Source organism: Lethenteron reissneri, chromosome 23 (genome assembly GCF_015708825.2).
Source record: "Lethenteron reissneri isolate LAM-NWPU_2019-01 chromosome 23, ASM1570882v1, whole genome shotgun sequence".
Classification (NCBI taxonomy): domain Eukaryota; kingdom Metazoa; phylum Chordata; class Hyperoartia; order Petromyzontiformes; family Petromyzontidae; genus Lethenteron; species Lethenteron reissneri.
In genome coordinates this window covers 13,265,728-13,282,481 of record NC_083801.1, presented here as the reverse complement: position 1 = coordinate 13,282,481, position 16,754 = coordinate 13,265,728, and the positions used below count along the sequence as shown (strand labels likewise).

Here is a 16,754-nt window from a genome sequence, read left to right as displayed (position 1 = left end):
GTCATCATCATGAGTGAAACGGTTCATGCTGCAGTGATATTATACATATGCCATACGCATCATCACCACCACCACCATCGCAGTTATTATAATGAGTGCAATGTTCCCATGCTGCAGTATGGAATATATTTGTCGTAATCCCCGTCATCACCGTCGTTGCAATGAGTGTAATGTCGCTCGCTGCAGACAGGGGCATGAGATGTGATGTCGCCGTCGTCATCGTCCCTCGCGGAGTCTGTAGAGAGTAGATCGTCGGGGTATGGACAGTCAAAAATCATGATCATTAAAGACCCCCCAAACCAACCCTCAACATACAATGCATCATCAAAGATCCGTACTGATCGCGAGCAGCTGTTAAGTCCGGTATCACACCGACCCACCGCCACCGCGACTGTCATCATCCCTACCATTATTGTCAATCACCATCATTTATTCGTCGTCGCTACCATAAACACCACCTACCACATATGATTTCATCAAGTGCCAGCTAAGAATAAGAAAATCAAGATCAAGTCTGGTAGACGTCATCACCATCGTCTACCATCTTCAGCGACATCAGTCTTCCCCTCCATCATCATCACCACCATCACCACCACCGGTCGATAATCAGGAAGCAGGAGTCTTTATCGGCGGTGTGGATTGTGCACCGCGTGTGCTCAGAACGGAAGGGGTCGTTGTGGCGGCGGGTTCAGCGATGAGTGGGGCGGGCGGTGGGTGGTGGCCCAGCATGTGATGGGAGGGTGCGAGCGAGATGGGGGGGGGGGGGCAGGACGAGTGGTGGGACCCGAGATTGGGGGGGACAGGGACGAGGAATAAAAACACGGGAGCGGGATTCGAAGAGGAGGAGGAGGAAGGGGAGCAGCACGTGCCCGCGGCAGGTCGGTCGCCCCAGCTCGCGGTGACGTCAGCGACGATTCGACAGCGCGGGCAACGCGCGCAGCACCACCCCCACCACCACCCCCACCCCCACCACCACCCCCACCACCACCACCACCCCCACCACCACCCCCTCCGTCTCCCTCTCCCCCGTCTGCTCCCCGGCAATCGGCATCATCAGCGGCAGCAGTACCCAGCGTGGACGCAGCAGCAGCAGCACCGGCCCCGCGCTGCCCGGCGCGAGAGGATCGGGCACACCCAGCACACCCAGGGCTTTCTGGGATTTGGGAATTGGGATAAGGGATTTGGGGGGTGGGGGGGCAAGCGGGATACGGGAACGGCAGGGAAGGGAGACCCGGGTGGTTTAGAAGCGGCCCGCCGGTGATGCTGCGCCGTGGATACTGCGAGGACGCTGAGACTTGCTGCTGCGGCGGCGTTGGTGGGGGAGGAGGTGGTGGTGGTGCTCTGGGCAACTTCAAGACTCTGCTGTTGCCCCCCAAGCGTTCAGTCAGCGCCGCCATGAGCGACCAGAGCGGATACGAGGACAGCGACAGCAGCAGCGTTGGGGGAGGTCGGCAGCTGACGGGAAAACAGCAGCAGCAGCAGCAAAACCATGGTGCCGGGACTCAGTGTGGCTCACAGGCACAGTACACAGACTACCGCGTGCAGCGTGGCGCTGAGGCTGCAGCAGCTGCTGAAGCTGCTGGACAGCGGCAAGAGGAGGAGGAGGAGGGCGCCACGGCCAAGGAGCGGCACGGGGATGCCGAGTCGCTCAACAGCGGCAACACGGGCACGCGCACGCCGCTGTGCAGGATATGCTTCCAGGGTCCCGAGAAGGTGAGCAGCGGTGATGAGGAGACAGACAGACAGGTACACGCACGCACACATACACGCACATAAACACACAACGATCCCCCGTATTGCCTGCCACAGACTGTTGGGGCAAGCGCTGTTAGCGGCCACTTCTGATGACTGGCACGGCACACAACGGCGTTGGTGACCAGCACCACGCCCGGCCGCCTTTGTCTCCCTAGTGCCAATGTTTACACATCGCACCAGGTACTCACTTGTGGCTGAGTCGATTATCTGAACCAGGACCGGTTCAGATAATCGTCACTGGTGTTGGCCGTGAGCGGGAATCGAACTCGGGTCGCCGGAGCGCAGCGCACTGAGCGCTGCACTACCGCTCCCCACAAAAATAGACAAGCACACATACACACGCTGCGCGCACACAACAAACAAAAGATCCCCCATATAGCCTTGACAGACCGTAGGAGCAAGTGCTGTCAGCGAGCACCTATAAAGGCCGGCACGGCACACGAGGGGGTGGGTGCCCAACACCACGGCCGGTCGCCTTTGTCTCCCCAGTGGCGATGTTTTTACGCACCGCACCAGGTACTCATTTGAGGCTGAGTCGACCTAGGGGTGGCCCAGGACCGGTTCAGATAATCGCCACAGGTGTGGGTCGTGAGCGGGAATCGAACCCGGGTCGCCAGGTCCGTAGCGCAGCGCGCTACCGCTCGCCACACGCACACACACACGTACACACCAACACGTTCATGAACCGATACGCATCAGTGGCATAGCAGCGTGGTTGGCACGGCGCAGACAATACAATGAGGCTCCCTGCCCAATATCTCCTCCGAACTGCGTGCCCCTGTGGGCGCCAGGGGCTTCGTGCGGTGAAGCGCTTGCACCCCCGAGAGCCACGCGACTGTCACGCGTCCACATACAGACACGCGCACACGCTGGTCACGCGTACGCGCATCTGTATCGAAAATAAAAAAGAGTCGCAAAGATGCCCCCAACGTAGTCGAGGCAAACTGTTGGGGGCAGGTGCCGTTAGCGAGCGCCTATTACGGCCGGAAAAGGGCGCACAAGAGGCAGTGGTGTGGCCAGCACCACGCCTTTGTCTCCATACTAACCGGCGTTTATATAACTCACCGGACACTCATTTAAGGTCAAGTTGACCTAGGTGAGGTTCAAATATCGCTCGCCACTGGACGCTATCCCGGGCTGTGTTGGAGTCGAACCCCGGTGGCTGGATTTGTAGGGCAGTGCGCGAACCACTGTGCCATCGTTCTCCACACATACGCACAGACGGACATGCACACAGACGGACATGCACACACAAAATGATCACAATTACAAAGATGACCTGCATAGCCTAAACAGGCGATTGGGGCAAGTGCTGTTAGGAAGCAGCTATGAAGCCCGAAACGGAGGGAGTGATGTGGCCAGGACCACGCCGGGCCGCCTTTGTCTCCCGAGTGGTGATGCTTAAGCATCGCACCATGCTGAGTCCACCTAGGGGAGGCCCAGGACTGGTTCAGACAATCGTTACTGGAATTGGCCGTGACAGCAGTAACCACCCCGCTATAGAAATACCACCGACAAAAACAAAGACGCACGTGCATACGTGCGTACGTACATACATACAGACACACACACGCCCACACAGAGGTGCACGTACGTAGGCACTCACGTGTAAAACACACGTGGGCAGTCACGCACACACCTAACGGTTCCCGCGATGTGTCATGTCGAGGTCCTAATAAATCTATTTTATCGTGAGCCCTACTTTTATGGCCACACAATGTGCAGAAAGTACGTGCCACTTATTTAGAAAACGACACAAAACAGGATGTTTCAGGGGCGCTAAAATGCGACCGCGTCTTACTCAAGATGCTGCGGCACGACAGAACAACGTGCACATCCCGGGGACGATTAGTTGATTTGATTTTGATGGAGAGGGTGGGGGGTGTTCTGGACAGGAGGGCATGAGGGGAAGAACCAAACATCACCGCTGTGAGAGGGGAAATAGAGAGGGGAAAGAGAAACACGCAGACAGGTGGACAAGTGGACATGGTCAGGCGTGGGCAGTGGAGGGAGAGGAAAAGTGTCGAGCCTGGACTTGAAAACGAAGTGGAGTCGGAAGTGCGAACGGTAAGGGACTTGTGATGTAGAGATTCAACCAAATGGAGTGTAAATCACTCGGATTTTGTCTGCTGTTTACAATTACCTGGAATAGTTTCCCATCGGTTAAACGGCACACGCCACGAGAGGCGAATGATTTGGTTCACTGATGATGGTGATCTTTTATTTGTAAGTGTTTAGCACAAAACTAAAAGCAATACAGAACTCGAGACTGGGCCTGCCTCACGAGTTAAACCAATACATATCCGTGGACGTTTTTACGTGGCCCACGTTAGACATTTTTTTCGTTTTTGGCATTTCTCAATTTTCGGTTTATTCATATCGTCATCAACAGCCGTGATCTATCCACTGCTGGATGAAGACCTCCCAAATCCATCACCGTCCCGTACCATCCCGCTGTACAACGTGACCTCAATGTAGCCCAGTATTTTAGCGCCAAGTTTCATCTTTCTAAGCCTTTTTAGAGTATCATTAGATTTATTCATCAGCCACTCACGATTGTCTGTACGAATAATATGCGAATGACGGCTGCTATACGTACATCACACGCACGCATCTCCCCAACGTAATGGAGGTTGACGGGACTGCAAGTCGCGGCAGCTTCTGGTAGAGGGGTGTCGACTGTGTATTCGATTTCCTCGGGGGATAGCGCAGCCCGTCCTGCACAGCACTGCACTAAAACAGCGAGCGCTTTAATGCTGCCCTACATGTATATGTAACAGATTCAATGTGTGTGTGCGTGATTTTTATGCTGAAAGATATATGCAATACATGCGACCTGTACACCACCAGGCAGGCAGGACAATAGTGTCCAAGGCTGTCCCTCGTCTAAGCATGCATTCATCAGGGCCAACACAACGATGAATGCTTACAATGATAATACTTTAATGCTTCGCATGTGCCGTATGCACATATGCTTCTTATATTTCATGTACGCATAATACATATATACATGCATGCATTCATTAATGCAGGCTTCCCATGCTCCATGCATGCATTCATTCGTACGTGAATGAATAATACATGCTCACTTTCCATCCATCCATTATTTCATACATGTACTCATACATACATGCATCTCACGTATATCCATCACTTCCAATTTCGGGATCTCAGTCAGGAGATTTCTCTGAATGAGAACATCTAATTTCTCCCTTGCTCCGTCTGGAGAGGTCGCCTCGGCGCAGTTGACCTCTGCACTCCCTCTCTGCGCGCCCCATTCACAATCCCCGCGTCTGCTTTCGCAAGAGACGCATTTCCTGCGCTCGTTGTTTTGCACAGTCTGGCTCATGCTGTCGTCGTGTCATGGCTAGGACACTGGACTGTCCATCCAGAGGTCACCGCTGGATCAATTTCCCGGCGCGGCAGTAGAAAGTGGGCAGGCTAACTCCCACCTCTTCCAAATACGTCTGGCCAGCGTGCAAGAAGAGTAGGCCAAGGGAATGTTATTTAGTCTTTCGTCAGCTCCACATAGTGAAGGTCTTTCCGCATCTGCACATTGAGCCCGTCCAAGCCCACAGCTCGAATTGCACCCGGGTTGAATGCTCTCAGATGCTTTGCCGGCTGATTTACGATGCCCGTGTGCGTAACGTGCATGAGCTGTGTGTGTGTGAGAGATGTGGTGGAGCACTGCCGTAGTGCGAAGCACGCTGTGCTACGAACCCAGCCACACACGACTTCGATTCCTGAACACAGCGAACATCTCAGTGGCGATTATCGGATCCGATCCGGAGCTTCCCCGAGTGTCCACCGACTTCAGCCTTAAACTTAGCACCTGGTGCATGTGTGTAGACAAAGCACTGGGGAGACAAAGGCGTTCGGGCGTGATGCTTATACTACACTATCCCTTCGTGCGCCGTACCGGCATTAACAAGCGCGTGCTAACAGCACGTGATTTAACAGCCTCAAACGGCTATACGAGGGATCTTTGTTGAATCCTTGTTGCATGCGCGGATGATTGTCTCTCATAGGGGTCATTTCCCACAGCTTCAGAATGACATTCACGCGCTACCGCTAATGCGGTCTTGGCCCTGTATTGGGGAGAGAGAGAGGGGGAGGGAGGGTGGATGCACGTTCTGGGTAAACAGCAATTTGGCACAGGACCGATTGCAGGTGTTGCATCTGCCATTAATTTCAGCCAGTTAAGCCATTAACATCAGGGGTACAGCCTTCCACGTAACCTTGTGCCAAACCAGCGAGCCTTCCCATAGTTCACGTGGCCTCAGACTGCACCTAGCCTGGCACAAGCGCCGTGGTGACGTCGCCACGGGTTGTTGCGTGTGGAGGGCAGAGATGCCAGTTTGAGCAGGCACACGGAAAGATGAGCCACGCAGCGTGAGTTCACACGTAGAGGAATATCCACGGACGCCAAGGCGCACGTGGATTTGGCTGCGTCACCGAGGTGAGAGCGCCTAGAATCTCCACCTGTGAGCTGCAGATGTCACCCAGGGAGGACGCAGACTCGTAAAACAAAAAAAATTAACCCGTAAAAACAAAGTTTTTCACTCTAAATCCTTTATATGCGTGGCGGCTAGAGTCCTCTCGTCCTCTGGCTTGAGATGGCTGCCACCTATGGGTCAGATGATTGTCTGCCAGCATTAAGCAATTGGTAATTAAATATTTAATTTGTTTTCCCTAAACAGTGTAAAATTTTGGAATATTTTTTTCACGAAAATTAATTGTCACACACAACGAGTCTGTGTGGAAAATGTCAGCTCGATTGGATCACGGGAAGTGTGTTAAAAAACGACCGAAAGATTTGCACGATCGTAAGCAAGCAAGCAAGCACGCAAGCAAGCAAGCGAACTTAATATAAGTATAACCAGTAAAAACAAAGTTTTTCACTATAAATCCTTTATATATGCGTGGCGGCTAGAGTCCTCTCGTCCTCTGGCTTGAGATGGCTGCCACCTATGGGTCAGATGATTGTCTGCAGTATTAAACAATTGGTAATTAAATATTTAATTTGTTTTCCCTAAACAATGTAAAATTTTGGGAAAATTTTTTCACGAACATTAATTGTCTCGTACGAGTCTGTGTGCAAAATGTCAGCTCGATTGGATCACGGGAAGTGGGTTAAAAAACGACCGAAAGGTTTGCACGGTCGTAAGCAAGCAAGCACGCAAGCAAGCGAACTTAATATAAAGGATTTAATAAAGGATTTTAAAAAAGACAAAGATCTCCCGTATAGTCTTTAACAGACGGTTGGGGCAAGTGCTTGTTATAGCGAGCACCGAGTAAGACGGGAACGGCACACGAGGGCGTGGGTGGCCAGCACTACGCCCGGCCGCCTTTGTCTCCCCAATGCCGATGTTTACACACTGAATCAGGTAGGTACTCGCTTGAGGCTGAGTTGACCTAGGGGAGGCCCAGGATCGGTTTACATATGTCACCGATGTTGGCTGTGAGTGGGAATCGATCCCACCTCGCCAGGTGCGTAGCACAGTGCGCACACAAGTACACACTGACACGCAGACACACAGACGCACAGACAGATGCCCGTGTGCGTAACGTGCAACAAAGACCGTCCATAATGCTTACAGAGACGATTGGACATGTTCTCTTGGCGAGCACTTAATTAAGGCCGGAAGAGCGCACGAAGGGATGGAGTGGCGAGATATACCCGCGGCCGCCTTTGTCTCCCTAAGCGCTGATGTTTAGACGCCGTTGCTGTTCATCAAGGCGAGGCTCAGGACCGATTCCGACATCACTCACCACTGATGTTAGCAGTGGCTTCAAAATGGAATGCAGGCTGCTGGATTCGTGCAGCCTATGTCACCGCTTCCCACTCATGCACTCACTCACCAAAAGACACGGAGCCCCATGTAACCTTGCGGCGAGTTTGTTGCTAGCGACCGCCCACGGCTCACGAGCTTGGGTGGCGGAGCCAGCACGACGCATCCGTGCCCGCCTTTGTCTCCTAGCGGCTGATGGGTTGTACAAAGAACACAATGCAGGCTCGCGTCATTTTGTGTTATGCATTCGTGGTCGAATTCATCTCGTGGAGGTGCACATCGGATTCAGATAACCAGATAACACTCACCATAACGTTATTGCACACAGAGACAAAGATCCCCCCCCCCTGTATAGCCTTAACAGACTGTTGGGGCAAGTGCCATTAGCGAGCACCTATTAAGGGCGGCACGACACACGAGGGGGTGGGTGGCCAGGACCAGCTCGCCGTTTACGCATCGCGTCGAGTAATCATTTAATCGGCCTCGGGGCCGGTGAAAATACTCGACACGTGTCGGTCGTGAGTGGGAATCAAACTCGGGTCGCCGGTTTCGTAGCGCAGTAAGCCGCGCACATTCGCATACACGCGCTCTCGCGGTGTAACAGGATTAGTTGATGGAATATCGGTCACTTAATCGTGTGACCCGCTGATTGACGCGGGATCACGAAATGGCTAATTATTAAAATGCCAGCCTCCTGCACTATACGCCGCATGCATTATACATGAGGCACTTAGCGCGCAAAAAACCACCACACACAGCGCGGCAGCAGACAGCCAGACAGACAGCAGCAGCAGCAGCAGCGAATGGCTAATGCGGTATCCGCCCCTAACCACCTGGCTCTGGGAACGAGTCAATGCCTTTATGCAAAATGAGACGTGGTAGAGGAGAGAGATGTGAAAATACCCGCCTGGGCTGGCTGTGAGCCCCGGCGAGCGATTTTCTGAATGACTGTTGTTGTTATAATCGCACGAAAGGTAGACGCGCCCCGCACGCTTTGGTAAAAGACATTGGGGTTTGTTTGCTCGGCTCTTCTAGAGACGGAGAGATGCGCCAAGCATCTCGCCTGTGCTTCTCACCGCCTGTTGCACTCGTGCGTGGCCACGTTCCGCACAGGCCGGCCAAGGCGACGCTCAGCACTGTCGAGGGGGGTTGGGGGGGGGGGTCACGCTGCCGCCTGAAAGGTCACCGTCGTTCAATTGTCAGAATCGAAGCAAAAAGTCCATGCTGGGGCGGTGCCCGGTGCCGCAGCAGTTGGGGTGGGCTGGGAGGGCGCGCGGGGATGTTGAGCAGCTTGCCGAAGTGTCCAGCTACGGAGCGAATGTGAATTGGCATCGGGCGAGAGAGGCCGCATGCAGACCGACGTGACGGTGGGTTTGTGCGTTGCTCGGCTGTGTGTGTGTGTGCCTGCACCGTCGAGCCCTCGTTTCAATGCAACTGGTGAATGAGGACCTACGCCCACGCCATGCAGGTCGCCGCGGGTTATCTGACCATACTTGACCAAGCTGGTCAGTGCGGGTTTGGTGAAGGTGCAGGCGAGCATAGAATGTGTGGAGCATAGCAATACCGTATTACAATTGATTCGTATTCACTAGCCTCTACTGTTCGCAACATGCTGGCTGTATAAGCTTATTAGAAATCACTTGCACAAGCCGGTGACCTTTGCTATGCTTGTTTATTTTCTCTCTCCCAGCTCTCCCCCCTTGAGAGACGGTTGGTCTCTTGGGCTCGCACCCTGGTTGTTATAAAAGACATCTGTCTTTATCACCCGTCGGGTTCAAAAAAATATATATATTGAAAATCTGTACAGCTGCTTAGGCTCCTATTACTAACACAGTCATAGCTAATGAGTGACATTTATTTTGGACACAATGTGCTGTCGTTACAATCACAGGGATTAGAGCACGTGCATTAAATGGGATTTCTCAAATAATAATAATAAGGGTTGACATAAGTGGCACATGGCTATTTAATATAATCTGTAATACCGATACAATCATCATGCATCATCATTTAATCATTGACCCAACTCAACCCACATCGTATTCACTGAGCTTCATTTGTTGCAAATGTTGTAAATGTGTTTAAGCACGCAGCGAACAAATTGAGAGAAAATACTTATGGAAGAAGCCAAGTGATTTCTCCGGCTTGCCAATGAAGGCCCGTGGAGTGACTATACATTCATGCGTATGCATGACGAATGAAAAAAAACTGTCACGAGCTGCACGGCGTGAAGAGGCCCTCATCCAGCAGTGGCTTGGGCAGTACGTCACTCGAGTTGTTAGCGCGGGTTGGGCGAAGTGGGTCCAGGGCAGGAATCGAACGTAAGTGAACCGGTTTAAGTTAGCGCAGTCGCCCCTTAACCACCGCGCGCCACCGCTCCATCTCCTGGGAGACAGTACGGTACAACAATGGACGTTGTTCCATCGTCATCTGCTGTTCAATGTATGCATGTTAAACAAAATTAGTTATAATTTCACTTAGCGTTTCTGTACGTAGACCCGCAGGCTGCAGCAGGTGCAAACAGTCCCCCCCCCCCCCCCCCCCATTACTGAAACCGATCTTACTTAACTAACATTCTGTGTTTGGTCCCTGCAGCATCAATAATTCATGGCCCTTTAGATCTGGGCGACGTTCGCGTCTCTCTCTCTGTGCTTATTACAACACCGCCTGTTAGAGCGATGTCTCTAACGCCCTTAGAGCCCGAACGAGTTGTCTATTAAGTCGCGTAAGAGAGTTCAAATTGTGATTCACTTCGTTTGTGTTTATCGATTAATCTAGCATACAGGGCTTCCTCGATATTCCGCCTCCAGAAAGCGTAAAACTCCGAACAAACCACGCCCAGTGTCACGCAGCCGATCATGCTGCGATGGCAACACCAAGATCTGCCCATCACCTCCCGTCCAGCAGCACTTAGGAATGGAGCGGATACGTTTTCCCAACTATTTTAGTCTTAACCATTTATCGAGTAATCGATTGTTTAAATAATCTGACATCTCACCTCCAATGTAGCATGTGATGCCCTTGCAGCAGGAGCAGCAACTCAAAAGGTGGGCCCGTGTAGCTTTGTGCCAATGATCGTTCTGTGGCAGACTGAAACCACACCTGCTCCTTGCACCTCTGCTCGGTGCACAGGATTTCAGCCCAGGCGAACGCGATGTCTTGGGACTAATCCATTCGAGGTGTGTCTACCTGCTCAAACATGAGCGGCCCTGAGCCAAACGTAGACATTCTACATTATCATGACGGGAGACATTGACTCCATCGTACTTCGACTGGAGGCTTTAAAACAATGCTGTGCTCTCGGCGGAGTAGCTATCGAGCGTGCAGGCAGTGTGACTGCACTGCCCCCCCCCCCCGGGTCAGAGGTGTGGGGGGAGGCCCAGACGGGGTTGGGGGGTTAATTGGATAGGGGCCCCCTTTTGAATATTTGTACCAAAGCCGCCGCCAGACACACTACGTCGAGTTGATGCTCAACTGGGATTTGAATTTCGTTCACTGTGATTATGTACACACACACACATGCGATCAATAGATAGATACCCAGGTGTAATAACAAGGATATAGAAAACAACGTTTTCATTAAAACCTCTTCATGTCTCCCACCAATCTCAATACACTTGTATTGAATTTTTGAACACGCTCCCGATTCGCTTTGTCCAACATAGCCGGTCGGATTTGCTGACTGACGGTATCCAATGGCGTGTGAGCTAAGGTAAGCGATTAGTGAGTTATCTATAAATGGATCATCCTACGTGTGTATCATTGGAAGCGATCGTGCAGTGGTTAGCGATTTACGCTAAAAACCCGGCGACCTGAGTTTGATTCCCGCCGACAGCTAATATTGGCGACACATATCTGCACCGGGAAAAACGCGTTCTGTTGGTTTACTCAGCCTTCAATAAGCATCTACGTTACGGTGTGTGAAACATATCAGCATTGGGGAGACAAAGGCGGCCGGGCATAGTGCTGGCCACCCACCTACTCCATGTGCCATGCCAGCCTTCATAGATTCTAACTAGCAGCACTTTCCCTAACAGTCTTATACGGTATATGGGATTTCTTTGTCTTTGTGTGAATATATATACTGTATAATGAAAGTGGCTCTCAGGAGTTGTCAGGGACTCATAACGAGCTTGGGGAGCGATGGATAGCTTGCAAATGCAGGTCATGGACGTCTTTCATGATCCGGCTCAGGGACCTTGATCTCGCCGTCTGGGGCCCGTCCACCACCACTTGTAGTTTCATCAGCCTCAATTTATGCACCACCCTTGCCAATCACCAGGAGCTCCTCCCCTGCGGGCCCTGACCCAGAAAAGTGCTGAGAGGTCGAGCGCAGAGGAAGTGATGCGATTCGCTGGGAATTGAATCACCATCGTTGAGAGTAAACAAGGCGGACGATAACTTGGTAATTCATAATTGGTAGGTAATTTCAACGCTTTATGTATATTTTAAAACAATTATGCGCGGGGTGGGGGAGGTCTATGAAGGATGAGGAATGTTTTATGTGCTCTACGCTGACAATATTCATTTTTTAAATAGAGGAAATATTAATTTTGTCCAAGTGTATATAGTGTACAGTACTACATCAACGCATATGAGGAAATCGCCTGCAATGCTCCCGATCTTGTCAGATCTTGGAAGCTAAGCAGATTTGGACCTGGATCTTGCTTGAATGGGTGACCACTGTGCACAGATTGTCAAAGCGCTTTGGGGAGGTTACGTTTTGGGCAGTTGAAGGCAGTACAGCTACAACAACAACAAAAACAACATTGTTGTACCGTATGTCTATGTCTTCACGTGCGTGCGTTTCACCTTTACCAACCTGCACTGACCAGGGTGGCAAATAATGGCCACATAACAACACTCACAACCCACATGGCACGGGGAGGCCCTCATCCAGCAGTGGGTTGACCAAAGGGCTGTAATATGTACAGGTCTACAAAGACAAAGATCCACCGTATAGCCTTAAGAGACTCGTGGGGCAAGTGCTGTTAGAGAGCACATATGAAGGCCGACAAGGCACACAAGGGGGTGAGTGGCCAGCATCACGCCCGGCCGCCTTTGTCTCCCTGGTGGCAATGTTTACACATCGCACCAGGTACTCATTTGAGGCCGAGTCGACCTAGGGGGGGGGGCCAGGACCGATTCAAATAATTGGTCACTGGTGTTGGCCGTGAGTGGGAATCAAACTCGTGTCGCTTGGTTCGTAGCGCGGCGCATTAACCGTTGCACTACCATTCCCCCATACAGGTGTACACACACGTGGCGAGGTTGTGCCGGGGACGTGCGCGTGATGCTGTGTGTATGTGCGACTGGCAGGGTGAGCTGCTCAATCCGTGCCGGTGCAATGGCTCCGTGCGGTGGACTCACCAACCGTGCCTGCTCACGTGGATCAGTGAGCGCGGGTCATGGTCCTGTGAACTCTGCTACTACAAGTTCCGCGTGCGGCCCGTCAACACCAAGCACCCGACACAGGTGCGTTGTGCGCACACGCAGACTCCCTCGGTCATCGGTTTATGTGGCACATGGAAAACCTGCTTAAAACGTACGAAGAAAGGCTGTAATTTGTTATGAAGAAGGGCTATTTCCCAAAACGTTGCATGCTATACATATTTCCTTTTAAGGGTGTGTGTTATTGACGAATGTGTTCATTCTTTTGGGTTATTTGTGCTTGTGTACCACTGCCGACGCATTGTGACCAGATAATTTGCTTAAACAAATGCTGCTGGAAAACATTGGTCGAGAAGGCCAAGAGGGTGATGACCCTAAATAGTAAGTTCTTGTTACGTGGTAAAGCAGACCATTGTTTGTCCTTTTTTTCATTTTTTATTACCCACAATCCGCCAAGATGGAGCACAATAAGGTTGTGCAATGCAGGTCTCGATGAGCTACAGGTCTGGCACGGGCACCATGGCACAGCAGAGGGCGTGTTTCTGCCCGAACACCAAATTCCGTTCACACGACGTCCCTCGTCGTTGTTTCCAGACAACCGAAAGAATGAGCGCCGATTTTTTTAAAATATTGCTTTACGAGGCACATGAACCAGTTGATCCAGTGGCGGCGCCAAGCCTTGAGCAAACTAAGAGCTTAGGGCCCCAAAGCAGCTCCATTGCAAATCTTCGCAAAGATAACCATGTAACATTACAAATGATATTTTCCCACATTACTATTTTGTCTGTCTCTCTCTCTAGTCTCTCATCTCACTCTATCCCTAGGTATTGTCAACATCTCTTCTGTTATCTCACGAATTTTAAATCTATAGGGGGATATGGGGCACACATTATTGATGCTAAGGGCTCCCAATGGGACAGCACCACCACTCCCGGTTGATCTGCATTACAGATCAACCAAAAAGCGTCATGTGCCCATTCATACAAAGTTTAACTACCATTGCAATAAACAATCAGCTCTACATATACAGGCCCCTTTGTCAATCCACTGTTGGATGAGGGGCTTCCCACGCCATGCAAGCAGTGAGGGTTCTTTGACCATACTTCACCACGCTGGTCAGTGCGGGATGGTGAAGGTAGTGGGGAAGTGCTGCAGAACAAGAATTCTCTGCAATGCCCTCTACTCACTACAATACCTATTGCACCCATCTCCACGCATGGTGGGCACCCATCGAAGTACGATGCAGGTTCAACCTTGCTTCACTTCCGAGGTATGGAATAATTGTGCGCATTGAATGTTATTTTGTCAAGGGGAGAGAATAAATCATCCATTAATGGCATTGGCCAAGCATCCCGATTCAGAGCCCTCATAAAAAAATGGCCGAATCCCAATTAGTCTTTTCTGCAAAAATATTTTCTATTACATTTGATTTATTTCTGCACAAAAGTAATCAGTTAAAATAATATATAGATCCCCTCCTACACATAAAGTTGCCACATGGGCCACCCATTATGGCAAAACTACCAACACCCTAATTTCAACAAAAACTATTAAAAACAAGTGCAGCATCTTAGCTGCACTTAGCAGTCGACGTTAATTACCCACTTACCATTAAGCTTTCCCCTTGGACAATCCCGATTGTTTCGTGGACCAATTGCACACAGTACAGGGCAATTAATACTCGTAAATCGTACATTCCCTATGCAAAGACATTGCAACCAATTTACGATAAAAAGACACCGGCCTCTGAGATAACAGCTGGCACCGTCACCGCGGGGCACACCAGGGCACGCCTCTGATCGAGAACATTGGAGGGCAAGGATTGGTGAACCACGAATATATGTATTCGACACCCAAGCCCACTGGGGTGTGAGGATGCCTGTGGGATAGCAATACTTACTGGGTTCCTGAACCCGTCTGTGCACACTCTGTGTATTCATCCCCTTGTGTGAATAATGGCTTTTGTCTGCGTATCTCTGGTTTTCTACCACTTGGAACATTCTTTAAAATAGAAATTGGCCAAGCATCTGAATGCAGGACACTCCTGACAAAAATAAGATTCTTGAGACTCATTGGTATTTTCTTTGGATATGTTGCATTGCTCTTTTATCTCTATGCATTGGTTGCTGTCTGTACCCAGAAAATTAAGGGGCACAAGATGTTGTAATGGCAGAGCTCGTGTGGCATCACATTACCTAGATTCTATGCCAGTGGCAACATGGGCATGAGCAGTCACTGCGCACAAAAATACCAAGACAAATATTCCCCATGTAGCCTTTACCAGACTTTTGGGGCAAGTGCTGTAAGGGAGCACATGTTAAGGTCTGGACGGCACACGACAGGACACACACCTGGCCACATTTGATGTTTATACACCACACCAGGTACTCATTTAAGGCGAAGACAACCTATGGGAGGCTCAGAAATCTTTTAGATATCGCTCGCCACTGATTTTAGCCATGGCCGGGAATCGAACTCGGGTCACTGGGTTAATAACGTAGTGCGCTAACCACTGCACCACCACTCTCAGCATACACACCAAGGATTGCAATAACACAGCCTACAGGGGATTCCAAAGGCTGTGTCGCAGGGTTCATTGTTAATGCCTGTGACTCAATAAGCCAGCGTGATGTTCGAACCGCACCGGAAAGCCACCTCGAATCGTTGCTATTACGATCATCATAAACACAGCCCACCTTAAATTTCGATTTAAAGCTTTCGTGACTGCAGGGATTCATCTTCCTGGTTCTTTCGGTAAAGTCACGTAGAATGGAAATAATAAAATAATAAAAATAAAACATAATAAAATAATTCTCACGACGTTTCGGCCACAACGCAAGCAGCCGTCCTCGGGTGAAGAACAGGTCTGTCGAGAAGACAGAGTCTGAACGTAGGTAGTCTGGGGTGTTTCATTCAGACTCTGTCTTCTCGACAGACCTGTTCTTCACCTGAGGACGGCTGCTTGCGTTGTGGCCGAAACGTCGTGAGAATTATTTTCTGATGTTTTATTTTTATTATTTTATTATTTCCATTCTACGTGACTTTACCGAAAGAACCAAGAAGATGACAGCCCACCTTACCACTGATGGGCGTTTAACCCCCTCTCCCCCCATCACTTGTTCCGTGACCCTCCGTACCACCCCCCCCCCCCCCCCCCCGTTAGTGGCAAGGGGTGTCGCTCTCGCCCATCGAGCGGGTCCAGGCCGCCGCGGTGTCCCTGGGGTGCCTCTTCCTGCTCGCGAGCCTCGTGTGGCTCGTGTGGTCAGGCCTGAGCCCCGCCGCCACGTGGCAGCGCCGTGACGTCCTCTTCCAGATTTGCTACGCGCTCTACGGCCTCATGGACATCGTCTGCATCGGTGAGTGCCCCGCACGGCCTGGCCACGAATCAGCGTTGAGGCGGCATTCCTCGTGGGTTGCTCCTCGATGGGGATGATTCATAATGGCCATGTCAGCAGCAGCACCGAGAGCCTGGGTTTGAATCTGGGTTTTGGCCATATGTGATTGATCTGGGTTGTCGCGTGTAGGGTCATGGTTAGGTGATGGTCTATGTCTGTGTCCACTCATCAATGCTGGAACAACAAACTTGGCAGAATGAATACTGCCGTGTGCTTTGATTGCCGAGAGATAAGCACTTCTATGGCATGAGAATGTGCACCATACATAGTGTAGGTAAGACATTTTGGAAGGAACCTCAAAAATCTATTAAAAACTAATCACATTCATCATTCGCTCTTCCTTCCCTCCGTAGTTCTGTAATGTTATCCTTCCAATGTCTATACTCTTTGGTTCTTTTGGTAAAGTCACGTAGGTAGAAAC

At 50.9% G+C, this 16,754-nt stretch overlaps 1 protein-coding gene across 2 annotated transcripts in view; it reads left to right on the top strand.

The window, feature by feature from the left end:
* Positions 1-1,237: 1,237 nt before the first annotated feature.
* Positions 1,238-16,754, top strand: part of LOC133346014 (E3 ubiquitin-protein ligase MARCHF9-like) — a 32,674-nt gene continuing 17,157 nt past the window's right edge. Inside the window, exons 1-3 of one of the 2 annotated variants that reach the window (XM_061557262.1) lie at positions 1,238-1,713; positions 12,867-13,022; positions 16,102-16,294. In XM_061557262.1, coding sequence (XP_061413246.1) covers positions 1,261-1,713; positions 12,867-13,022; positions 16,102-16,294 — 802 coding nt within the window. In that variant the 5' untranslated portion in view covers positions 1,238-1,260. Of the gene's footprint in view, positions 1,747-12,866; positions 13,023-16,101; positions 16,295-16,754 lie in introns of both variants that reach the window. The other variant, XM_061557261.1, reaches the window with a different exon arrangement.